Raw genomic sequence first — 22,360 nt, 5'->3', positions numbered from 1 at the left:
AAACGGGCAATTATCAAAAAAATTCAATGCATTATTTTTGTGAATTCAATGAAACACTAAAATTCAGAGCAATAAGTATCATTTCACAGGGAATTAGCGAGCCTCTTGAATGCCTGGGTTTCACATGAAAGCCCGTCACTGACAATTTTCGCAAAATGTCAAAGGCTTCAGTGGATCCCAGGAGCGTTCTGACGTATAATTCAATTCAAATGCATACAGAGTTGTGAACACGGAGTTAAAAAAAAATTATACAGGTGAATGTCATTCCCACGTGGATTAGACGACTTTTCACGCATGTTTCCGAGTAGATTTTACGTTTGAATGTCATCCAATGGAACTTATAAACCCCAAAGCTCTCAACCACCTGCTACCGGAATAATCAATTCGAATTTTTATTCGATGTTGCAGTTGCAATTGCTTCTCGCTTTTTTTGAGGGAAACAACATTATTGGCATTTGTGTATCTAAATGTTATTGCCAGGGAGAGAAGAGGGACGGGAGGTTGTACGTGAAAGAAAGAAGAAATCGTTTATTTCTTCAAGGAATTAAGGGACCCGAGGGCGTTCGAAACTGCTGACCTAGGTTTCTCCACCGACGACCCTTCGACCCATTGGGTATAAAAAAGCCAATGTTACTAAGTCGGGCAAAAATCACCATAAACAAGTGGATTTCGCGGTAAAAAATCGAGGCGATTTCGGAACAAATTTAGTTACATGAGTAGCAAAAAATGAAGTATTAAATTTTTCAAGTTACGTAAAACGAAGTCTTTTCCATTAATTCCTAAGTGACAATAGATCTTGGGTTTTTTTTGGAAATATTAGAGGCACATTTGTGAAGTGCCCTACAGTTGGTTTGGATCGTCCGTTTTCTTCGTTTACATATGCTAGCAGTCTAAACGTACGCGTTATTAATTTAAACAGCGGTGACTAACAATTTCGATGGTACGACTCTCGCCCGACAAGTGCGGTGCTAAATTGCGTCTTCTCATCAGAGGATTAACACGGCACCACAGCTTTTGTCGCACTTCGTGGAACAACATCCAACCGTCGATATATTGCCGGTGAGCAATAAGGATCGATTCAAATTTCAATTCATGTGCAAAAAACCGGAATTTTTCCCGGACATTTTTCGCAGATTTAGGATTTTCATATCACATAAGGACTGCACGAAAATTTTGGCAAAATTACTTTTATTTAAAATAATGATACTCACTCACTTGCTCCTCCCATTCAACATTCACACGCTCGATAGTATCTTGATGGGCAGAAATATCTTTATATCCAACTGTCCCGCATATTGCCAAATATCTGAAAAACCAAGCCCAGATATTTTGCTGTTATTTACTCGGTCAGAACACGACAGTCAGACAGGAAGAAACTCAGACAGGTTTAATATCAATCATGAATTAATTTCGTTCTGAAAAAGTATTTAAAAGCTGAAATTTACCTCCCTCCCAAACGACAAATTAATCAAGTTTCTAGAGGGATTTCACTACGCCGAGAGAAATATTCATTAAAAATTACTCGTCTTTTCGGTGATGCAAAATGCGGTTGTAGGTTTTCCGGTATAGTAACGCAATTTCTCCATAAAAACACGAAGTGCTTCATGCACATTCTGTAATTTTTGTCTGAATGAGCTGTGCAAAAAAAATACAATGCTGTCACATAAATACTCCGATGTGATTCCGTAATCGGTAAACGAACTGTAAGTTCCGTAATTTGTACTGAATATTTGTCTTCGTGTGTCCGACTCCAATGTGCGGAATATAAGACTTCCTACATTGAGAGGGAGAAATAAAAATTCTGGCAAATGTAAGAAAATATAGTCAAGACGCACTGAAAAGAAGAAAACTGGATAGACAAAAATGACTGCTATTTAACTTGAGATTCGCATGAGTTGAGGACTTCGCCTGATAAATCCTATTGTTTTACTACTTCCAGAGCACACGATAATATTCTGCTCCCTGCAGATAATTATATATTTAATTCCTCTCAGTTTCGACGATACTCCCTCCCTAACTTCGTTATATCCCGCTTCCAATAATTCAGTTCAGTTACAAAATACAAATTTGTTCAGCTATATTTACAGCCTAAATGGGCCAACTCGTGGGTCGAATGCCCAATACTTGGGAAGAGTTAATAGAGGAACGTGATCGTGTATTGCACTGGAGTTCAGAAGTTCTGGCTCGTGTCGATGATAATATAAACAACGAGGAAACCTTTCTGATGGAATACGATAACAAGAGAATCAGTGAGAAGGTCAATCAGTGGATTTCCGAGCACAGAATACAACGAGACACGATTCTCAAGGAATTCATCGAGGCAAGTCCTGTTTATAAGGATAAAATTCAACTAGGGGTGAACAAGGTATGAAACGAAATGAAAAATAAATAGGAGAAAAGTTTGAAATCAATGTGATTTCTTTCTGTTTATTCATCAGATTGCAAATGAAGTGAAAAATAAAATTCGATGGGAGTACCATGAGTCGTACCATGACGTAAGAAAATTCACGAGACGTGTGGATTTGCTTGGTGAGGTACAGCGCAAAATACACAGGGAAATACTGATGTTGGAGAATTCTTGCAAAGATAAGCCCAAGAAATTTGCAAAAAAACTTACACAACTGAGAACTTGGGTATTCAATAATCTAGAGGCCAGTGAGAAGATACAATTCATCGAGAAAAGACGGTTCAATGATTTTCGAAAGAGAGTTTACGACATCGATCGCAAACACAGGAAGGAGTGCTATAAGCTGTTGGAGAAATTAATTCGGAAATTTTAAATGCAAATGAATGGATGGGCTTCGTTGACATTTTTAGAGTTGCGCAAATAGCAATTAACAATTTTTTTTGAAAATATAATGGTTAATCTATGGGTGTAATTATTGGAATAACTTTGGGAAGAGAATCAAGCTTTGAAGGTTTTTTGTTTGTAATAATTAATATCATTATGTATATAATATTGAATTGTACCAAAAAATGTATGAGCGTTTTGCATGAATCAATAAATTATTAGAAAAAATAAAATTACTGTAAATGATTGATCCTGAATGAATAAAATAAAGAACGATAATGCTGTGCCAAAATCATGAGATAATTATAATGGAGCACTGACACGAAGGAAACTTCATTGGAGAGGCCGCGTGACACTAGTGACGTCAGTGAATGTGCCAATAGAATTCCAATAATGTATTGCGAAAATGGAGTAAATAATGATAGGGACCAGGCACGGTTGATGCGTGTTACTTTGACTGGAGAATGGAAATTTAAGGATATCGACGAATCTTCTACAGTTTAGAACAGATCAACCATTCACAATCATTACTTTTATCAATAACTCATAAAGAAAATTACGCAAAAAATTCTGAATATGTAGCCGAGTTAAAATTGTATTTTCCCCAAAATTATGTGTTCTTTAAACATTCGTTGTTTTTAAATAAATCATTAAAATTATGAACATTTATTTTGTTATAAAATCAACTGCTTATGAAATGCCAAATATGAACAAATTTGTTCAATTTTGTAAAAGGTGGTTTTCATGATGGAAAGTTAATTGTTTATAGATTATTTTTAGATGACGTTGACCATTTTTTAAATTTTACTTATAAATTGTGCCATCAATGCTCGCCAAGAAGTAAAATTTCATTTTTTTCAACGATGAACATTAATTGCAATACGTCGGGAAAAAGAATATTTAATTCAGTTGAAATGACCTTCTTTGACAACAGTTTACCACAATTACGAAATCACGAAATACCAAAGAAGTAACATGCTCAACCGAAAATTCGTCATCAGCAAAATGCAAAAGTGTATAAATTCAGCAGTAGAATTCGCCGAATGTCAGTTTTATTTTGTTCATTCGCGAATCCATAAACATATTCATGATTGTCAAGTTTATGATATTGGCAGTGATCTTCACTGCAGGTGAATAGTAAATGTGTGATAAATAGCATTCTACGTAAGTTAATAAAATTTCAATAATTAATCAGTTTCAGTTAACGCTGAAATTTTAAACGCCAATGATGCGCAAACGTGCGTGAATCTCTGCACCAGCTGTCAAGGTACAGCATCCTTCGTAGATGGATACTGTGAGTGCTATGTTCCTGCTGGAAGTGAACAGGGTAAAAATGAAATTCTCCGAGGACAATTATTCTATTCAATTTCGTTATTTTATTTTGATCTCCTGAATTATTTATTTATTCAACAGGCGAATGCATAACACGAATTAAGAGACAGGCGAACGATTTGGGAATGGATTTCATGGACTGTGAAGCTGCTACTGCAGAGAGACCAGCCAGGTGTAACTTGAGGTCACATCATCTCAGAGCAAGTAATCAAATAATGCAAACACAAAACCTTATGAAATCATTAAATCATAATTATAAATATTTCATTTCATTATTGCTGGCATGAAATGGGAATAAAATATAACTTTAAATTGAGTACTGAAATATTCTAATTACATTTGATTTCCAGCTGATGGTGATCGCATAGCCAAATACTTCATGAGAGGTGGTCCTGTCGTAGGATCTCCAATGATTCAATCACAATGTGGCACTGATAATGTGGTGAGTGCACCAAATCCCCAACCACAGACCCAACCAGAATCAGTGGGATGCCCAGATTCTCAGCTATCTTTCACTCCAAGCTCAGACAGCATCGTCGGTGCACCACTCGTGCCATACAACCTTCAACGTCCATTATATAGACAATCTTTAAAAGCACCTCAACCACATCACTGGCCAACCTTGGCCCCATCTATGCCATTAAGGTTCACTCCTATTTCTTCTCCAGTGTATTTTCCTGTTCAATCTCCTCTTCATTATTCTTTTCTGCCCCCTCTGCATTCATCTCTTCATTCTCCTGTTCAATCTTCTCTTCACTATCCATTTATCACTTCTCTTCATTCTCCTCTTCGTCATCCTATGCTTGGGGCTTCACAGATGGAGGAGCCCGAGGAAAATATTGTAAGTATTTAATGGCAAAGGGAAGAATTAAATTTTTTCTCGTATGAATTCTAACCAAGTGGTCGAACAATGAGCTGACTTAAGTCGATTTCAACTATAGCTATTTGTTGTTGATTAACAACTCGAAATTTAAAAGAGAGAAAACAGTTCTCCACACCATTTTTTGCAGACGTTAAACATGTAAAGGGGATTACCAGGCAAAAATTTTGCTCTCCTAGCTTACAAGATACTTATCAAATATTGAGCAAAAAATACGATCAACTGGATGCTGTTTACGTTTTTCCTGAATTCAATGCTTTTATTTTGTTAAACAGGTAGGTGCCACCCATAAGTCTTACATCCCGCCAATCCAAATGATAAAAGAAAGACCACATATGATAGCTGCTCCAACACCTATAATCCAACCTGGGTATAGTTATCAATCTAAAGCCGCTGTTCCACTGTCTAAGGACTTGCTAACGCTTCTTAAAGAAACACTTATGCACCAAAATGCAATTCTGGAAGCGATACAACGACATTTGAACAGCGCTGACGCCAATGTAGGAACTTCCAGAGTACTCTACACGTCGGAGGAGCCCAAGCTGGGGGCATCACCTCCAAAATTCTGCCCTGAACCGATCAAGGTTGAAGAGCCCGTTGTAGGGTCTCCAAAAAAAACTGATTGCAATAAACAGAGAATTACTAGAATGTCTCCAGCTATTGAAGCTCTCATCGAAGGAATACCCAAAATTCAAAAAATTAAAGAGATGGAACAACTGGAGAAAACAGACGATTTTGGGAATGAGCAGTTGGCTAGAATTGATAAATGGAGGAGAGACGAGACCAGTGACAGACCTCTGAAGGAAGCCAGACCCAATCTCAACGGACGGCAGAGGAAAAGGGAATTGAAGAAGGCGAGCGAGAGCAAGTCTCCTTGAACTTTTAACGATAGTAATACTATTTTTGTATTTTTTATATGATAATTTTTTTATATTGTTTATATCAGTGCGATCCGTTTAGTATGATTGAATCGAATAAATTGTGACAGCGAAACGTTTCAACTATTTCTCATCCCCCCCCCCAAGTTCGATGGATATAATTGAAGTGTAATTAAAGGAGAGAAATCATTAGAGATGTTTGTCCATATTTTAATACGAAAATCCAAGAAATTCGCTTAAATTTCCCTTATGCTATTCACCACCGTTGAAACGGTAAACCATAACTGTTGAGCCGTCTTAACATAATATTTTTTAGATATTCATTTCACCTCCTGCCCTTCCCTTTACCCTTCTTTGAGGAGGTCGACGATTGCTGAGTGGTTTGTTCAGCAGAGTTTGGTTTTCCCTGTCTCGTCTTCAAATTGGGTATTGTAGTACCCAAATAGAGGAGAAGAGAGTCCCTCGTCGGGAACTCCGGCTTCATTGGCTTACCATCGTCGTCCTTCAGCTGAACACGTATACGTCCTCTGAACAATAGCTCCTTACTGCGTTCTCTTGGATGAAGTTTGTTTTCAACGCCAACGTTGAGACCTGCTGCTGTGAGAACGTCACGAATCTCTTGGTGGGTTGGATTTTCAACACATTTTGATTTCGTGAGTTTTCTGCCTTCCCCCCGGGTTCTTTTGCTGTTGAGGTAGATTGGGTAAATGCAGACCCACCTGTAAACATTAAAAATTGAGTCGATATTAATTTCCGATAGTAGTTTCCATTAAAATATCAGAGAATTCCGTCATTCGTAATTTACGAGTTTTTCTTAATTGTTCAAGATATTTCTCCATATTGTTTGTAATGTTTGTTGTATTGTTTGTTTTATTGTAATTAAAAAATCGAATCCCCCTGATACAATTAGCTCAGAGATATCATTTGCATAGCTCTCAGTTCATGAAATGAGGACAGGGACTTGTGTCAAACACGTATGGAAACAAGGGACACGGGATTCTTCACATTTATGCATGATTAGTTATTGAAAACGTATAATTGTCAATCTTAATAGAATGAAATGCAATTCTGAAATCTAATATGCGAGTAACGATGTGTTTACGTCAGCTAGGTGAGGATAAGAGTATTATCTGAAATTGTTTTCACAAAACTGAAGAGGTTATGATGCAGAGATGGATATCAAAGTAACAGAGAATGCAGCTAAAGCTTGATAAGAACTCGAACAAAAGGTACACCATGACTTTATTCGTCACATAAAATCGTAAATTTAATTGTTGAATGTTTGGTAATTACCTTTCTCTATCACTATGCTTTTTGGAGTCGTTCCAGGCGAGCGCCATATTTCCTCACTTAGTGTCGATAAAAACAGAGACGTGTCAGGCGTTGCTTTGAACAGTTCGAAAACGGAATGGGTTAAGAACTGGTGAGAAGCGCATAAATGTTAGAATGGAATGGAAAAATTTTTATAATTCTGAATTTTATGGAATGTTATAAAATTACATTGAGAATTTCAAGCAAAAAATAAATCACAACGGGCTCGTCCGGGATTTGAACCCGGGACCTCTCGCACCCGAAGCGAGAATCATACCCCTAGACCAACGAGCCTTATGAGCAAGAACAAAAAAAATTGTGGTAAACATATTAAATATTCTTTAATAAAGCATAACGTAATAATTTCAGAAATTAGTTCGATGCAGGAAAAGCACAAAAAATTGAAATGTTTCATCATTTCGAATTTTCTCATCACCGAAATAATTATTTTAGTTATACTAAACTGATTTTGTTAATTACGTTTCTTCATTCAAAATTTTTGTAGTTAGAATTATTTTAAATTAGCAACCAATCAATGACCGTACTTAAAGCATATTTGTCTGAAATTTTCATAAGAAACTTGGTCATTGAAAATTCAGTATAAATTTTGACAGACATTGGAAGCTGAAAAATCCTCATCTACCAGTTATTGAAAAAATTATTATTCATAGGTTTATTTGATTTAGTCAAAATTATTGTTATATGGAACCATTGCCATCCTGGAAGGGAACACACACAAGAAAAACCACAGGAAAAACCACACACGATGACAGGTATAAAAAAATAAACTCAAAAAATATCAATGTTGACGCAAGTGAGCTTATCCTTTAATATTAACAGGTTTCTGCAAGAACATTAACAGTACATCTGTAAATGTCACTCATATAATACATTTTGCATTCTGTATGAGTAGAAAGTACAATGATATCGGATGAATCATAATTGGTAAGTTAAGATTCTCAAATTACTGTCGATTCAAACAAGACTCAATGATTATTCAATCTAAAATTCCATCCAGCGTGTAAATGCTATCACTGAGTTAATCTATTTCAATTAAAAACTTTGCGATATCGATAAAAATTGACATATAAAAAAATTCCGCCATTGTTTTGAACAGTTTCAGTGAATAAGGATCTTTTGATTCATTGACATTTGGTGTTGTACCCGTTTCTTACGTAAATTAAGTAGCAAGTTACTGTGGTAATGCATTGACTATCGATGCAGTGTGACAAGTCTGTTGCCAACTAGTGGTAAATATCGAGTCTACTGAGCACTTTCATTTTCTTTTTTCAACAATTGTCGAGGCAATTTTCCATGCCAATCACAATTGGAAAAACAATTAATGAGAAATGAAGGATAATTAAATTTCATCTATCATTCTTGCAATTGTGAAGATATTTTTATCATGTGAACAATAGAATCGATTAAAATATTTGAATACTGGCTGACACTCCGTCCTCGTGATCAGTGATTTTTTCGTTTTTTTTCCTTTTATCATGACTGGGCTTTTAGAATGCAAGACCAGCCTCAGAGTATGTTGTGAAAATTTTCTCGACTGAATTCACGTACGCAGCTGTCCTCAGATCAAGACCAAGGTTGAATTTCATGGCAGTCTTCATGATGGCCTGGCAAAAAAAATCATTCACTTAAAAAGGGAAAAACCTCATCAATCGATCTATCTTACCCTAGCAGATCGCTCCATTGTGTAATCAAGACCGGAATGAACAATATCTTTTTCGGAAGCTCCAGCAATTTTCTTATTGAATGCCTCAGACGGTGTAACGGGAATCCTCCCCCCGACACGTCCAAATCTGCGTTCAAGTGACTCCTGGACAGACTCTGCAATGACAGAAACCCCATTATGCAGTAGATTCTACAATAAATGCCCCTATAAATGATCCGATTATGGATGGCCAGGCTTACCCAGTAAGTGATAATTGGATTCCCGTTCGTACTTGAATGTGAGTCGACCGTACGATACGTGATTCAGGTTCTTGAGCCACTCGAAGAAGGAGACGGTGACACCACCGGCATTTATGTAAAGGTCAGGTATTACGAGAATGTTTTTTTCTATGAGGATTTTGTCGGCTGCTGGGGTGGTGGGGCCGTTGGCAGCCTCGGCGATTATTTTAGCCTGCAATAATTACAGTAAATGGAGAGGGAGATATCAGATATTAGAGAGTTTTATAAATAATTCACTTGAGGCAAATGGAGTTGTTTACCGACTATTTTAGGGGATAGTGGGGTAAAATGACACATTGGGCAAAATAAAATAGATGGAAAACGTCCGTTTATCGCAATGCAAGCAAAAAAAATGTTTAGTCTTTTACCGGCTCCTTTTCTTTTCATTGTTGGCAGTACTAATGAGATAGATTTTTTTTTTGTCAATTGCGTCAAACAGTCGTTTTTCTGTTACTTCGTTTTATCCCATTGTCCTCTACCTGAATACGTCCGGCGTTATCCTTGTTGATGACCTTCTCAACAGCAGCGGGAATAAAGATATCACAAGGTTCGAACATGAGATTCTCCCCTTCATAAGGCTGAGCCCCGGGGAATCCCACTATCGTTCCGTTATCAAGTCTGTAGTCCTCCAGAGCCTTGGGATCAATGCCCTCTGGATTGTAGATCGAGCCATCGTGCTCAATGACGCCGATGCAAGTGGCCCCGGCACGATGTAGATAACGCATCGAGTGGAGTCCCACGTTACCGAAACCCTGGACAATAAAAGTCTTACCACCCCAGCCTGGAGTTGTTCCAATCATACTCATGAAGTTCGCCTCGTTGATGAAGTTCTCGAGACCGTGGAAGACACCTCGACCTGTTGCTGAAATGCGACCGTGAATTCCACCTTGGTTTATGGGCTTTCCGGTGACACAAGCGTGAGCGTTGATGTCAGAGTGACCAATTGTCTTGGCAAACGTATCTGCAATCCAAGACATTTCGCGTTCTCCTGTGCCCATGTCTGGGGCTGGTACATCGACACCAGGTCCTACGTACGAAAATTGATTCTTTTATTTCATTGAGTCAAATTTGAATGATTTAATGTACAAATGATTTTTTTTTTCATTTTATGTGACATGAAAAAAAAATTTTTACAAGAATGAAAATACTTTGGTGACTTTACCAATGAATCCCTTTTTAGCCAATTCCAATGTGAATCTACGAGTTATCTTTTCAAGTTCATGCTCAGAGTATTTTTTAGGATCGATTTTAATCCCCGCTTTGGCACCACCAAATGGCACATCGACACAGGCACACTTGAAGGTCATCAGAGCTGAAAGTGCCTTGACTTCATCTCTACTAACGTCCATCGAGAAACGAATTCCTGAAATGTTGCAAATAACACGTGTTATTTATCACTTTAATCGTACCAATGTCATATCATTTTTCCGTGGGAATCTGATCAAATAATTGATTGATTATCGGGAAATAGCCCAATAGAATGTCGAGATAATGACGCCTGTGCAAATTAATCCACTCGAAGAGACGTGTGACTCTATCGGAGTGAGTCAAGGGCTATCAAGTGGAGTTTATTAAACCTCCTGATAGCCACACTGTAGACTCTGCAAAATACTGTCGAAGGTTCCTGCACCCATACTTCGAATGCGAGGAATTGATTAATTTCCAATAGCATCGAATTAAAATTTCATAAAAATTTTGTTTCGTAATGTTAATGAATAAAAATATCTTTCGGCTCGTCAGAGTCTATAAATTACCGTTTGGTTAATGCCAATTCTGTTAGACAGCAGGGCACCGAGGTTCTTTCGCAATATTATCTTATGATGATTTGAGTAATGACGTCGGAGTGAAAATTAACATGAAAAACTAAATTGAACATAAGCAGCTGGGAATTCAGCTCTAATGAACAAAGCACATGAACCACTTTACTCTATTTTCATTCTTGAAAAATTGAAAATAGAGAGAAAAACTTCCACGTGACACCTTGTGACGAGAAATCTGTTTACTCGGCCTACGAATCACGAGGACGAGCCTCCCGTCTATTTATAAAATTCCTCGTACCATTACGAGTGACCCGTTTGAATGAAGCTACTGTACATAACTAAGCTTAACCCCCTTCTCACTCCTGTATGACCTCATTAGAGCGTCTTCTTCGAATAGTGGATTTTCTCTTAAAAGTTCAGTGAACTGAAAGAATGAGCAATGTTTCGAGTATTTGTGCATTTAAATAGACATAACACCATGCCTCGAGGTGCTGAAATCCTGTGCAAGAAAATATCACTTAGACAATTCTTAATCAATTAAATATGTGAAAAAATTCATGAAATTCTTCTAAAAAATGCAATAAAAGCAACGAGTGTATCTGAACACAATATTTCAATTAAATTCCGGCTGTAAGCAGTCCAGCAGAATTAAATGAAGCCAATTGCCCCCGAAAATGATGACGTCGCCTCTGACTCCAAAAAAAAACTTGTTTATCAACTCATAAACACTGGAATAGAATACTCGTGGGACGTAGCCTTCAGTTGTGAAAAAATTCACAAAACCAGGAGGAAACCCGCATAATTCTACAGACAATAATACTTCACATTGTTCAAATACTGTTCCAAGACCCGAAGTTGATCGGGGTTAAATCGGTGAGCATCTGGCAGTCAGCGATAACTGCCAAGCTTGTATCTATACACAAGCGTCAGGATAATTCGAGTCTTTCCCTAACCACGAAGGGGAATATAAAGGGATTTATTTCGTTTCGAGAACTCCGCTCTGGTTATCTTTTTATAAAACAGTCTGTTGGACGCGCGTGCCATTGCATAACACAAGTGGAAAAGTCGAACGAAAGAGGAGAGAGTGAATAGGAACAAATAAATTAATGAGACGTCAGTTCCGCTCTGCTGGCTTTATTCCACCAATGTCACGTGAATGATTTTAAGAAATAATGCTCCATTCTCTCATGGGGAATGGAATGTCGATAAAAATTAAAATGTCTTCTGATAACACGAACTCCATGGATTGACGAATAGGGGAGATAAACGTAATGAGCTCGGTTATCGTTATTTATCACTGGAGAACATCTTCTAGCTCCTTGTCTACAGATGAGATTATTTCAATTACCATTTCATCTTTAGACTATACAGGAGCTTAATAACAACCGATTGTTTTTCATTTTTGAGGACAAACAGCTCCTGGAAGCTATCTAATCATTTTTTAATATTTGAAAGTGAATAGTTAGACCCCTTTAAAGTATTCAACAACTCTCCAGGATTATCAACTTTGTTGTATTCAACACAATTCTCCAATTTTCTCTATCAGAATATTTATTTCTTATCAGTTCGACGTTTCCGCAAGTGTCCACAATGGATAAATTCAGTCGACATAAAAAGTGATTGGTATATTTGTTGATGGAAGAAATGATAAGTCAGGTCAAACTCACCTCCCTTGCATGGGGTGCGATGAGTGGAATGCTGTGCCCTGTATCCCGTAATCATCTCATAATCCCCGGAGTCCCGTTTCAATGGGAAAGTTGTTTCTAGAATGTGATCACAGGGCTCCATCATCATGAGAATTCCTTTGACCTTCTTTCTCCTCTCTTCGATCGTCATTTTTGATCGTCGTCCAATCTCCTCGACGAGTTTATCCTCAGCAATTTGACAGGAACGGTGGAAAAAATACTCTATCATGTTGAAAAATTTTGGATTTTCGGCGTTTGGAATGTCCTTGAGACGATCTGGAATCTGATGATCGGCATAACCACGGGCCTGGAGGGCCGCTGGAACGGCGCGTGCCAACACTCCAGGTATATCAGCCACCGGCTTCAGTGACAATTTATTCAGGTGGAACATTTTTCTCGATTTCTCGGTATTTCTCTGGATTTGTTGAACGCACGATTGTTTTTAATTCAATTATTATAAATTCGACACCCTCACCCACATGCACCTACTTACCGTCTGTACAGATGGTCTTCACGTAGCACTCTGTACGATCGAAGACACCTCGGTGATTGATGATGATGCCGATGGTATTAACAGGGCTTCACTCACTCTCGTTGTGACGCTTCGACAGTACTGGGTGGGAGTTGGAGACGTTGGAGTTGGCTTTTTGTCGGTAAGGCAGAATCATCATCTGGTTGCGCAGGCGTACGGTGTTATTTTCTGCTAAAGTTGCGTCTTGTCATTATTATTATCATTGTTATGATTATTGGTATTGTTGAAGCAACTGTCGTTCCGTTTTTGACGTTTCCGGATTTTTTCCTTCTTGGTTTTCTGGAGTGAAAACGAATTAACTGTTGGAAAAATTAACTAGTGCATTTTGAAGATGAATAGACTGTTTGGACGTGCTAAACCCAAGGAACCTGGTCCAAGCCTCACCGATGTCATCGCTGGGGTGAGAATTTTCAGTCTGAATGATAGGTTAGGCGACCTTGGGATGTGGGTCACTAGTTCACTAATTATTGTTTTGCTTTTTTATTAAACGAAATTTTGCGTTTTCAACATCTTTCCAAGATTTCCAATTACTTTGGCTATTTTTCCTTAAGTGAAAGAATTTTTATTTTTTTCTATAAGAGCTTTGATGTGAGGTTAACAAGAGCGAAGTTCCCAAACTTTTCCCATTAACTTTATTACCGAAGTTGTGATATTGAGCAGATAAAAACAGGTAAAAAAATGAAACCAAAAGAATGTCTACTTTTGGGGAAGATTGATAAAATAATTCTTCAAATTTTAAGCTGTTTGATTTGTTTTATTATAAACAACAAATATGTAATCAGGGTAATGTTATAAGATTGATCAATTTATTCAAAAAATCAGGTCGATGGACGCGCTGACACAGCTGAGAAAAAGGTACAACGTCTCGATGCAGAGTTGAAAAAGTACAAAGATCAGCTAGCAAAAATGCGAGATGGTCCAGCCAAAAATGCAGTCAAGGCAAAAGCCATGAGAGTCCTGAAACAACGTAAAATGTATGAGGGGCAGGTGGAGAGCCTGAGACAGCAAGCCTTCAACATGGAACAAGCCAACTATGCCACTCAGACCCTCAAGGATACGCAGATCACCGTGGCTGCGATGAAGGATGGTGTCAAGCAGATGCAGAAAGAGTTCAAGAACATCAACATTGATCATATCGATGACATGCAGGATGACCTGGCGGATATGCTAGATCAGGCTGATGAGGTGCAAGAGGCATTGGGGAGAAGCTATGGGATGCCAGAAATTGATGATGATGAGCTTGAAGCAGAACTTGATGCACTTGGGGATGATTTGGCTCTTGATACAGATACTTCGTACCTTGATGATGCTATCACTGCACCTAATGCTCCTGATAAGGAACCCGGGGCGAGTTCGGTCAGAAACAAGGTGAATAATCTCTTTGTGTAGTACTTTTATTATTGGTTTCTATTTATTTTCGGTGTCTTTTTTTTTTGTGGGAACGAAAACCCTCCGAAATCGTTCCACTATATTCAGTTTTGATCACGCTCTTCCATTGAAAATCACTGGATAATTCATAACCGTGAATAAATTATGCTAAATTTGTTCGTATATTATCAATGAGTTGATTCTCGCTCTTATAGAGTTCAAAAACATATTATTTACTGAATTTTCAACAATAAAATCATGAAAATGATTCCCGATTGCATGATCTACGTAATTCGTAATGTCATTTAAAAAAATTGCCGATTAAAAATTCTTCAATTCATCTGTATTTCTTTCAGGATGGAGTTTTGGTGGATGAATTCGGCTTGCCACAGATTCCAGCCACTTAATGAACTTAAACGAATACTAAATACAGCCATGATTATTTAGCTTTACGAAGAAATCCCTACGGAGTCCGCAATCAAAACGCTTTAATATATGATACAAAAATGTAAAGTAAATTTTTTTATGACACCTGAACTTTGCGCTGAGGCAAAAGACCCGAGGGAACTATGTGCTTTACACGAGCATCAGTTTATTCTTACAATTATTTTTTAATGTTATGAACATGTATTATTGAAAATGGAGGGAAATAAACTACTAACAAAAATCACAGCACTTGGAGTCTTGGAATGTAGATTAGTTTCTGATTGTGAAGTTGTTTATATTTGTCGTACACCGAGGAGAGAAATTCTCGGGAGCTGAGGAAATCCTCCTCTTCGAAGTCATTCACTTGGAGGTAGTGGTGTACGTGAGCTCGTTTTTTGTACAATTTGTCGAATTGACTAATTAGGCTTTGGAACATGAAGCGCATTGCAGAGGAATTTATGAGGCACAGCAGAGAGGCTGGGTGACCTGCTGAAGGGACTGAGCATAACCCAATTTTCATTGTTTCCTTGCTCCATGGAGTGAATTTTCCTTTATTCTGAAGTCTACAAATTAAAGAAAGTTCATAAGGTCATTCTACATCTACTAATTGTAATAGATGGATTAAAGATTCGAACCTCTCTATATTTCTTCTCATATCATTCATTGAACAGTTTCCTCGAGCAATGTGAGCAGCTCCAATTATCACAGCTTTCGGTTGGAGTGGATCAAATTTAATCAACTGATGCGATCTCGACCAAGCATTGGTGAACAATTCATCCTGCAATCTTAGAAGATAGTAATAATTTATCAGAGAACAACTGATTAGAGGCAGCATATAATTGACAATTACCTACTACTCTGAGTCAATGGCATTGTTGACGCTGTCATAGAAATGGGGGAGACACTGCTGAAAATGTAATGAAGATGAGGATAAGGCACTAAATTCGTGGCTAAATCGTTCATATCTGTGTTTAAATGTCCAGGAAATCTCGCTCCACTGCAAAAAAAAATGTCGGCAAAAATATTTGACCGTTTTATTACAAAGAGAATGTTGAGATAAATGCCAGTCTGTCTTTATGAAGTACCTTGTCAAATGAAGCAACATATTTACAATAACACTATTCATATCCTGGAATGGACTGCCTGTGGCATTGTACCTTGCCTGATCCTGATTATCCCTCCCCATCCCTCGCAAACTACAAATATCGAATAAGGCCCCATTATCAGCAGGAAAAACACAAGTGGCATGTTCGATTAATTGTCTAGTTGCTAGAAGAGCATTGTAAGGGGCCGTAACAACATCCTGGTTCTGAGCGGGATAAACACACGACACAAATTTCTCCACATGAGGATACTCATCAACTAGTAGCTTCAGTGTAGCTGTGCCCAGACCTGAACCAGTTCCTCCCCCTAGAGAGTGCATGAGCAGGAAGCCATGGAGATTGTCACATCGTTCAACGCTTCTCCTCAATGTCTCCTCAATTTTTTCCTTATAAGCTCGACCATGACTGTAGTAACCTTCTGCCCAGTTATTACCAGAACCAGGGTAATTTGTTACTGTGCAAGTGTCATCAAAGAGATTTTTTAAGTTCCCTTGTCTGAATCTGGAGACAACACTGTCTTCCATATCAATGAGAATTGCCTAGAAATTATTGAAAATTAGCCCTTTGGTATTTCAGCAGCAATAGCATATTCAAAAAAATAATAAGGAAGGATTTTATGAAATTACCCTAGCTTTAACATTGCTGGCTGTCAGATCTGACAGTTTAGAGAATGAAAATTTTCCTGACGTTTCAGGAACATGAAAGAAACTGTTGAAAGCCTCAGAAAGGTCGTCAATATTCTTCGCATAGTCTTTTTGTATTTTTAATTGATTTACTCCACCACTCGACGTCTCTATTCCATATTCGTGGAGTACCAGAGGCCAGAATGCACTTCCTATTTGATTTCCACATTGTCCAACCTGGACACAGACAAATTGACTCATTTTTTACGTATTTTTTATGGGTCCTGGGTAACTACGCAGTTCTAGGAGAGTATTGGGCAAGGGCTAGATTACATTGGAGGGAGACTAGTGAGGCTAACCCATTTGCCAAGGGTTTCCCGCTCTTTTTAGTAACAGCTGATTGCAGCTGATTCACAGACGCTTTTTTCGGAGCAGTCGATCTTCGCGAAGGGTTTGATTATTTTCAAATCGGAGACAATCGGACACTATGGGACTATTCAAGCCGAGGATCAATGGAATTTTATTGATTGTCATTGTTCATCATACTCTTGCTCAAATAGCGGGTGCTAATTCCTGTGAGTTGAGGTCTAACCTATATTTTACCGGCTTCTGAAAAGATCACTATGATTTTTGAGACTTCTTACTAAGATTTTTATAATTGTTCACACAGTCTGTAATTTTATTGAAACTATTTGTGCTTTTATGTATAAATTTAATGAAGTCAAATTTGATTTGATAGCTGCGTAACTAACTAACTATTTTTGTTTGGATCTAGTGCATTATTTAGAACCTGGGGATTCAGTAGAAAATACAAAACCTGGATTACGAATATTCTGCCACAATGCGAAGTCCAAATACCTCATTCACCTTTGGAGAACTTTAACGGTATAGACATATTTTTTATTCTGTAAATAGAGCAAATGCGCCAGTGTTCGAACTTGTTCAGCCGCTGGCCTCATCCATATGTTGAAAGTAAAAAATACTCAGTGCAGTGAATTAAGACATTTTAAAAACCAATTTAATGTCTATAATTCGATGGAATGTGGAAATTTCCCATTTTATTGAATTCTAGCCGGTTGATCGTTAATGTGTGATGAGTTGTATTCGTTCGTGCACTGGTCAGTTCACTTGATTTTAACCTTTGATTATTTTCACACTAGTGATAATTTTTTTCAGCTGAGTTTACATACTGACTTGGATACATACGAGCTTTACGATGGTAAGAGTCCCCCCGAGGTTGTGGAGAAACACGACCTCAGCCAACGATCATGGAGATTTAATTGGTTTGGTACAAAAAAGAGTAAGCAGATGAAGATGAATCCTTTCGAGGACACTTGCATCGGTGTCTACACACCCCCAGCCAATAATTATCGTTACAAGATGTCGATGACATTAACAAGTCAGTCTTAATAATATCTTGAATGACTACTGCAAGATCTCTGTACATAACTGTTAAACCTATTAATTAATGCAATTGCTGTTTAAGGTATTGATGTCTGGCGATTAGCACTCACACTCGGAGGAACGCTTCTCTTCTGGTCTGCCCCAAAACTCAGTCGAAATGCATTATTTTATTACATCACTGGAATTACTCTGGGAGATGCTTTTTCAGTACTTATTCTTATTTGGTTCATCAGTAAATTTTTTGGAAGGGTAAGTCAACATTCCATTAGTTCCAAGGAAAAGTCAATTGGTATTAATAATTTATAACAGGGGAAAGCAATGTACCTGATAATTGCCAGTGGTTGGACTCTAAGTACCTGGCTGGCAAACATCCTCTGGGAGAACGCCCAAATAATTCTTTTGCAGTACAGAGATTACGTTCTGTGGTATCTACTGACTACTTCGTTCATCAGTTTTATTATATGCTATCGGATTGGACCGGTAACTAACACAAGAACAAAAAACATTATCCAGTGGTTTCTTCAGGGTTCAGGACTACTTATGATATATTTTAGCAGCTATTTTCATGAAGCTTCTACGGGCATTTGTGTTCTCATAATTATTCTCTATAATTTTCCAATCGTTGTCTTCCAGAAAGGAAAAGTTTACTGGTAAGTTTAACACGCAATCTTAGTTCTACTATTTTGTCATTTATTTATTTACTTATCTGCTTGTCTATTTCGCTAAATATTTGTTTTTTTTTTCAAAATTTGATTCAGTCAGATATTGATACTGAGATCATACTTAAATTATAATTCAATCAGGAACTCGATGTTTCCCGAACGTCGAAGATTACTAACAGAAGACGAGTACAGAGAACAGGGTATTAAAGAAACTAAAAAGGCACTAGGAGAGTTGAAGAAATATTGCTCGAGTCCAGAATGTAGTCCCTGGAAAACAGTATTGAGATTAAAAGATCCCATAAGGTGCTTACCATAACTTGAGACAATCCAGGTTAATGACTGACTAATAATTTGGGGTTTTTCCAGGTTCGCCCAATTTATGGAGGGTTCACCTCATCTCTCTTCCGATGAGCGTTACGAACACGATGTAGAACTCACAAAACTCATCGAGGAGTGCGAATACACTGAGGATGAGGACGATGACGACTACTGAATAGTTATAAATAAATTCAATCATTGTGCTGTCATACAGCGAATCAACTCATTTTGTATATACCTTTGCCACGTTTCGTTATGCCATATTATGAATTGTATTTTCTTAATACTGAGAGAAAGTTTTGAAAATAAAGTAATTTGTGACAGTCGTTAGTATTTATTTCAGTACATGAAATGGCGACGTAGTATAAAATAACGTTATTATTACATAAATATGACATTTCTCTGAGGTATTAACATTGTAAGGCACAAATATTATCGGAAGACTAACATAAATGGCAGTGAGATTTTCAGAGTATGGCAAAGAGGAATATTGTTAATGACTTTCAAAATGATAAAAAGTTGATTTTCACTCTGCCCATCTCAAGGTTTAGGACGTTCCATTTTGCCCGATTCTCCCTTGGGTTAGTCTTTGCACTTTTTAATTTAATTTTCTCTTCAACGCATTCGAGAGATTTTCTTGCTCTTGTCGTTCTCTATTGCCGGTGGTGGAGGTTTGGCCTTTTGATGGCGATCATAAACACTGAAAAATAAAAAATTAAATTAAAGCAAATAGCTTTTGGAAAAAAAGTAGTAAACTGTGGTCTTTACTTACTATTTGTACGTTTCAGATCTTATGTAATCCATAACGTGGGAGATCCCCACCTGCAATTGATCTCCAATAGGCGTAACCCACGGATTAAATTCCATTCTGAATACAGCTTTATTGCTCACGAGATCTAAATTTCCCAGTTCTGGTGGGAGAACAGTTAATCGATTCCCCTGAATATGCAACTCCCGGAGTCGGGTCAATTCCCCAATTTCCCTGGGCAATTCAATCAAGTCGTTTTCCCTTAGGACCATAATCTGGAGATTTCTCAATTGACCAATTTCCCCGGGAAGATACTCAAAGTCGTTGTCGGCCAAGTACAGCGCACGCAGAGTCTCCATCATGAAGAAATTACCTGGGAGATTCTTCTCGCTTAAATTATTGTAGGTGAGATCCAGGACTTCGAGAACTGGAAAGGCCCCGAAGCCTCGGGGAAGGGCATCCAGCCGATTCATTCTGTGCAGCAGTACAAGCACATGCTTCGACAAATACTATTTTTTGCTTTTTTCCAGAGCCTATTAATTTTTTTGAATGTCTAGTTCTACTTACCCAACATTTAAAATTCTTAATTTCGGCATTTGAGACAGCGAAATCGGCAGTTCCGTGATGTGATTATTGAAGAGATTGAGAATCTCCAAGTTGACTAGATTTGCGAGTCCGGGGGGGACTGTTTGAATTTTATTGTGACTCAGTGTCAATCGAGTTATGTTCAACATATTCACTGAAAACCAATCAAATATAAATAATAATTGAATGACGTTAAATTCATACTGCCTCCTGCAAATTACGGAGAAAAAATTGTAAAATATCATCAATAGGGTGAACTGCCCAGTGTCGAAACATTTTCAGCTATCAAATATCAATGATCGAATCATTCGCATCAATTAACTTTCATTTAATTCATCAATATAACATCTTTTAATTTTGTATTGAAAATAAACTTATTAATTTTCTCTTTATATTCAAAAATAAAATAATTTCCAGAAGAATTTGTGCAACAATATGATCCTCATTCAAACCATTCAAAATTCAAATAAATAGCTCCAAAACGCATGCGTAACCACGCCTCCGAATGGCCGTCAGCGCTGACCCGGGATGCTGGAGTAAAAACCCGTCGCGCAAGCTACCAAATTTGGACAATCCCCATAGCGTACACCAAATCCGGCGAATGACATGTTACTCACGCAATCCCGGCATCTCCTCGAAGGTGTTTATGCCCTTGTCGGCGAGATCCAGCTCGGGATTTTGGGTTTCCCGGGCCTCATCCAGGACCTTCTTGGCTTTTGACATCTTGGTGGCAGTCGGGATACAAGACACTGGGGCTTGGGTTTGGTTCATTGCGCGCGCACTGTTCTAAACACGTCAGGTTCTTTAAATAATGGTGACGCCTCTTTTGCGAGGTGCACCGACTGCTGAACGTTGTACAACTGTTGTATGCACAACCATCGGGGATCCTATCATCTCTACATACAGCTACAGTCATAATCATAATTATTGTATACCATCGGAGAGTCCTGACGCCTACGTATTGCCCTCGATCTTTTCAAATGGACTTCGAGATGGCGCCAAAATGCTTACATCGCGAGTGGAACTGCCGCGCAGCCCCAGCGGGAGGATGGGGGTGAGCAAGGACTGCGCGCGCAGTCTCCTTTGTCTGAGAGAGTCAGCTAGTCGACGAGACCAACGAGTGCAACAAAAACAGACGCCATAACAACAGTTTAACAAAGAAATTGTGAGAATATTCTTCCTTGAATGTTATTACATATGTGACGATTCCTATCACGATAAATTGAACTATATAGTGGTGAAAAATCGTACAAATCGGCTTTGATCGGACAAATTGAGAGGTCACAACAACATTTTCGTCCTGAAGGCGTCTAAACAGTGGACTCGAATGTTATTACATGTCTTGGATTATTATTCAGGATGAATAGGCAGTTGAAGGTAAATTAGTTCATGTGACGTCATCTTAAAGTTTTGGGTTGAAAAATTGGCAAATATTTGGCGGTGACCAAGCATTATCTCTGTATTTCTTGGTAAACAAGGAACATTATCGGAAGTTATCGCCGTAAATTGAACATTTATAGTTGTTTGCAATCAGAATTGCTGTAAAAAAGTGGTCGTGAAAAGTGCCGGGTGATTTGCCGGTTAGTGGTTGTGTGTGAGTGATGAGTGGTGGCTAGACTACAGGTGCATCATGTGAGTGTAAGTGTATTAATTAATTAGTGAAAGAGCATCGAGAGTGATAAAATCCCGGGCGCAGAGGTGTTTACACAAGTGAGGAATTTCTGGTAACAGCGATGGAGTCATGCCGGTGAGTAATAGAATAAACTCATTTGTATTGTAAATATTGATTCTCACGAATGAAAATCTCAACAAAACAGTTGAGAAGACAAGGGCAACCTTCTTAAATTCTTTTTCTTTCTCAAACTCTTCGAATGAGTTTCTAAACAGATAATACATTAGAGATTCCAAATTATCAACGGAAGTTGAAAAATCTCGTTAATGGAAGGGAAATTCCGATAAAATACGACGACTGACAACAGCATGAAAGATTTA

The 22,360-nt window shown here is 38.0% G+C and overlaps 9 protein-coding genes and 1 non-coding gene across 16 annotated transcripts in view; 4 read left to right on the top strand and 6 right to left on the bottom strand.

Annotated features, from left to right (window-relative positions):
• Positions 1 to 1,864, bottom strand: part of LOC135172649 (A disintegrin and metalloproteinase with thrombospondin motifs like) — a 48,473-nt gene extending 46,609 nt beyond the window's left edge. Inside the window, exons 1-2 of one of the 3 annotated variants that reach the window (XM_064138859.1) lie at positions 1,523 to 1,864; positions 1,212 to 1,306 (exon numbers count right to left, since the gene is read on the bottom strand). The gene's annotated coding sequence lies outside the window, so the exon portion shown is untranslated. Of the gene's footprint in view, positions 1 to 1,211; positions 1,307 to 1,445 lie in introns of all 3 variants that reach the window. The other 2 variants (XM_064138850.1, XM_064138870.1) reach the window with 2 other exon arrangements.
• Positions 1,865 to 1,916: 52 nt separating this feature from the next.
• On the top strand, positions 1,917 to 3,024 carry LOC135172734 (uncharacterized). The gene is made up of 2 exons (XM_064139033.1): positions 1,917 to 2,365; positions 2,439 to 3,024. The coding sequence occupies exons 1-2, from the start codon at positions 2,093 to 2,095 to the stop codon at positions 2,778 to 2,780; spliced, it is 615 nt and encodes a 204-aa protein (XP_063995103.1). The 5' UTR covers positions 1,917 to 2,092; the 3' UTR covers positions 2,781 to 3,024.
• A 757-nt stretch (positions 3,025 to 3,781) lies between these two features.
• On the top strand, positions 3,782 to 5,996 carry LOC135172672 (uncharacterized). Of its 3 annotated transcripts, none has more exons than XM_064138911.1 (5): positions 3,782 to 3,921; positions 3,987 to 4,118; positions 4,205 to 4,327; positions 4,474 to 4,565; positions 5,279 to 5,996. In XM_064138911.1, the coding sequence occupies exons 1-5, from the start codon at positions 3,879 to 3,881 to the stop codon at positions 5,879 to 5,881; spliced, it is 993 nt and encodes a 330-aa protein (XP_063994981.1). In that variant the 5' UTR covers positions 3,782 to 3,878; the 3' UTR covers positions 5,882 to 5,996. The 3 variants fall into 3 exon arrangements, with proteins under 3 accessions (XP_063994981.1, XP_063994962.1, XP_063994971.1); XM_064138892.1 differs by having other exon boundaries at positions 4,474 to 4,964; XM_064138901.1 differs by having other exon boundaries at positions 3,864 to 3,921; positions 3,993 to 4,118; positions 4,474 to 4,964.
• LOC135172742 (signal recognition particle 19 kDa protein) lies at positions 5,884 to 7,425 on the bottom strand. Its single transcript, XM_064139062.1, has 2 exons — positions 7,175 to 7,425; positions 5,884 to 6,600 (listed from the first exon to the last, which is right to left on the bottom strand). The coding sequence occupies exons 1-2, from the start codon at positions 7,219 to 7,221 to the stop codon at positions 6,207 to 6,209; spliced, it is 441 nt and encodes a 146-aa protein (XP_063995132.1). The 5' UTR covers positions 7,222 to 7,425; the 3' UTR covers positions 5,884 to 6,206.
• Trnap-cgg (transfer RNA proline (anticodon CGG)) lies at positions 7,415 to 7,486 on the bottom strand. Its single transcript has one exon. It is a non-coding gene; the product is annotated as a tRNA-Pro (tRNA).
• A 505-nt stretch (positions 7,487 to 7,991) lies between these two features.
• On the bottom strand, positions 7,992 to 13,232 carry LOC135172637 (glutamate dehydrogenase, mitochondrial). Its single transcript, XM_064138833.1, has 7 exons — positions 13,093 to 13,232; positions 12,582 to 13,014; positions 10,317 to 10,517; positions 9,634 to 10,181; positions 9,116 to 9,326; positions 8,877 to 9,031; positions 7,992 to 8,817 (listed from the first exon to the last, which is right to left on the bottom strand). Exons 2-7 carry the CDS (start codon positions 12,988 to 12,990, stop codon positions 8,701 to 8,703), a joined length of 1,641 nt encoding a protein of 546 aa, XP_063994903.1. The 5' UTR covers positions 12,991 to 13,014; positions 13,093 to 13,232; the 3' UTR covers positions 7,992 to 8,700.
• Positions 13,233 to 13,330: 98 nt separating this feature from the next.
• On the top strand, positions 13,331 to 15,171 carry LOC135172722 (charged multivesicular body protein 5). The gene is made up of 3 exons (XM_064139025.1): positions 13,331 to 13,531; positions 13,954 to 14,499; positions 14,856 to 15,171. Exons 1-3 carry the CDS (start codon positions 13,463 to 13,465, stop codon positions 14,904 to 14,906), a joined length of 666 nt encoding a protein of 221 aa, XP_063995095.1. The 5' UTR covers positions 13,331 to 13,462; the 3' UTR covers positions 14,907 to 15,171.
• LOC135172662 (tubulin epsilon chain-like) lies at positions 15,153 to 17,004 on the bottom strand. Its single transcript, XM_064138883.1, has 5 exons — positions 16,655 to 17,004; positions 16,011 to 16,567; positions 15,776 to 15,922; positions 15,561 to 15,710; positions 15,153 to 15,488 (listed from the first exon to the last, which is right to left on the bottom strand). The coding sequence occupies exons 1-5, from the start codon at positions 16,910 to 16,912 to the stop codon at positions 15,167 to 15,169; spliced, it is 1,434 nt and encodes a 477-aa protein (XP_063994953.1). The 5' UTR covers positions 16,913 to 17,004; the 3' UTR covers positions 15,153 to 15,166.
• A 9-nt stretch (positions 17,005 to 17,013) lies between these two features.
• Positions 17,014 to 19,358, top strand: LOC135172678 (nuclear envelope integral membrane protein). 3 transcript variants are annotated; one of them, XM_064138926.1, is made up of 7 exons: positions 17,014 to 17,226; positions 17,427 to 17,536; positions 17,828 to 18,050; positions 18,138 to 18,304; positions 18,365 to 18,705; positions 18,814 to 19,020; positions 19,084 to 19,358. In XM_064138926.1, the coding sequence occupies exons 1-7, from the start codon at positions 17,139 to 17,141 to the stop codon at positions 19,208 to 19,210; spliced, it is 1,263 nt and encodes a 420-aa protein (XP_063994996.1). In that variant the 5' UTR covers positions 17,014 to 17,138; the 3' UTR covers positions 19,211 to 19,358. The 3 variants fall into 3 exon arrangements, with proteins under 3 accessions (XP_063994996.1, XP_063995015.1, XP_063995005.1); XM_064138935.1 differs by having other exon boundaries at positions 17,021 to 17,226; positions 18,859 to 19,020; XM_064138945.1 differs by lacking the exon at positions 18,814 to 19,020 and having other exon boundaries at positions 17,015 to 17,226.
• On the bottom strand, positions 19,347 to 21,233 carry LOC135172691 (ras suppressor protein 1). The gene is made up of 4 exons (XM_064138959.1): positions 20,986 to 21,233; positions 20,351 to 20,522; positions 19,808 to 20,257; positions 19,347 to 19,735 (listed from the first exon to the last, which is right to left on the bottom strand). Exons 1-4 carry the CDS (start codon positions 21,137 to 21,139, stop codon positions 19,651 to 19,653), a joined length of 861 nt encoding a protein of 286 aa, XP_063995029.1. The 5' UTR covers positions 21,140 to 21,233; the 3' UTR covers positions 19,347 to 19,650.
• Between the last annotated feature and the right edge of the window lie 1,127 nt (positions 21,234 to 22,360).

The sequence above is a fragment of the Diachasmimorpha longicaudata genome, chromosome 1 (assembly GCF_034640455.1).
Source record: "Diachasmimorpha longicaudata isolate KC_UGA_2023 chromosome 1, iyDiaLong2, whole genome shotgun sequence".
In the NCBI taxonomy this organism is placed as follows: Eukaryota; Metazoa; Arthropoda; class Insecta; order Hymenoptera; family Braconidae; genus Diachasmimorpha; species Diachasmimorpha longicaudata.
The sequence above is the reverse complement of the archived record's forward strand: the minus strand, read 5'-3'. Positions and strand labels throughout refer to the sequence as shown.

Excerpts from the sequence above, each read along its gene's own strand:
- LOC135172722 (XM_064139025.1), top strand. The coding sequence starts at position 13,463 with ATGAATAGACTGTTTGGACGTGCTAAACCCAAGGAACCTGGTCCAAGC. Across the intron at positions 13,532-13,953 it reads TCACCGATGTCATCGCTGGG|GTCGATGGACGCGCTGACAC; the intron begins GTGAGAATTTTC and ends TCAAAAAATCAG. Across the intron at positions 14,500-14,855 it reads CGAGTTCGGTCAGAAACAAG|GATGGAGTTTTGGTGGATGA; the intron begins GTGAATAATCTC and ends TATTTCTTTCAG.
- LOC135172662 (XM_064138883.1), bottom strand. The coding sequence starts at position 16,912 with ATGAGTCAATTTGTCTGTGTCCAGGTTGGACAATGTGGAAATCAAATA. Across the intron at positions 16,568-16,654 it reads CCAGCAATGTTAAAGCTAGG|GCAATTCTCATTGATATGGA; the intron begins GTAATTTCATAA and ends AATAATTTCTAG. Across the intron at positions 15,489-15,560 it reads ATGAGAAGAAATATAGAGAG|ACTTCAGAATAAAGGAAAAT; the intron begins GTTCGAATCTTT and ends TTTAATTTGTAG.
- LOC135172637 (XM_064138833.1), bottom strand. The coding sequence starts at position 12,990 with ATGTTCCACCTGAATAAATTGTCACTGAAGCCGGTGGCTGATATACCT. Across the intron at positions 9,327-9,633 it reads ATAACGCCGGACGTATTCAG|GCTAAAATAATCGCCGAGGC; the intron begins GTAGAGGACAAT and ends TAATTATTGCAG. Across the intron at positions 8,818-8,876 it reads CAATGGAGCGATCTGCTAGG|GCCATCATGAAGACTGCCAT; the intron begins GTAAGATAGATC and ends TTTTTTTGCCAG.
- LOC135172691 (XM_064138959.1), bottom strand. The coding sequence starts at position 21,139 with ATGAACCAAACCCAAGCCCCAGTGTCTTGTATCCCGACTGCCACCAAG. Across the intron at positions 20,258-20,350 it reads TTAAGAATTTTAAATGTTGG|AATGAATCGGCTGGATGCCC; the intron begins GTAAGTAGAACT and ends ACTGCTGCACAG. Across the intron at positions 19,736-19,807 it reads AGATCTGAAACGTACAAATA|TGTTTATGATCGCCATCAAA; the intron begins GTAAGTAAAGAC and ends TTTATTTTTCAG.
- LOC135172678 (XM_064138926.1), top strand. The coding sequence starts at position 17,139 with ATGGGACTATTCAAGCCGAGGATCAATGGAATTTTATTGATTGTCATT. Across the intron at positions 17,227-17,426 it reads AATAGCGGGTGCTAATTCCT|TGCATTATTTAGAACCTGGG; the intron begins GTGAGTTGAGGT and ends GTTTGGATCTAG. Across the intron at positions 19,021-19,083 it reads AGATTAAAAGATCCCATAAG|GTTCGCCCAATTTATGGAGG; the intron begins GTGCTTACCATA and ends GGGTTTTTCCAG.
- LOC135172672 (XM_064138892.1), top strand. The coding sequence starts at position 3,879 with ATGATTGTCAAGTTTATGATATTGGCAGTGATCTTCACTGCAG. Across the intron at positions 3,922-3,986 it reads GGCAGTGATCTTCACTGCAG|TTTCAGTTAACGCTGAAATT; the intron begins GTGAATAGTAAA and ends ATAATTAATCAG. Across the intron at positions 4,328-4,473 it reads GTCACATCATCTCAGAGCAA|CTGATGGTGATCGCATAGCC; the intron begins GTAATCAAATAA and ends TTTGATTTCCAG.
- LOC135172734 (XM_064139033.1), top strand. The coding sequence starts at position 2,093 with ATGGGCCAACTCGTGGGTCGAATGCCCAATACTTGGGAAGAGTTAATA. Across the intron at positions 2,366-2,438 it reads TTCAACTAGGGGTGAACAAG|ATTGCAAATGAAGTGAAAAA; the intron begins GTATGAAACGAA and ends TTTATTCATCAG.
- LOC135172742 (XM_064139062.1), bottom strand. The coding sequence starts at position 7,221 with ATGGCGCTCGCCTGGAACGACTCCAAAAAGCATAGTGATAGAGAAAG. Across the intron at positions 6,601-7,174 it reads AAGCATAGTGATAGAGAAAG|GTGGGTCTGCATTTACCCAA; the intron begins GTAATTACCAAA and ends TAATGTTTACAG.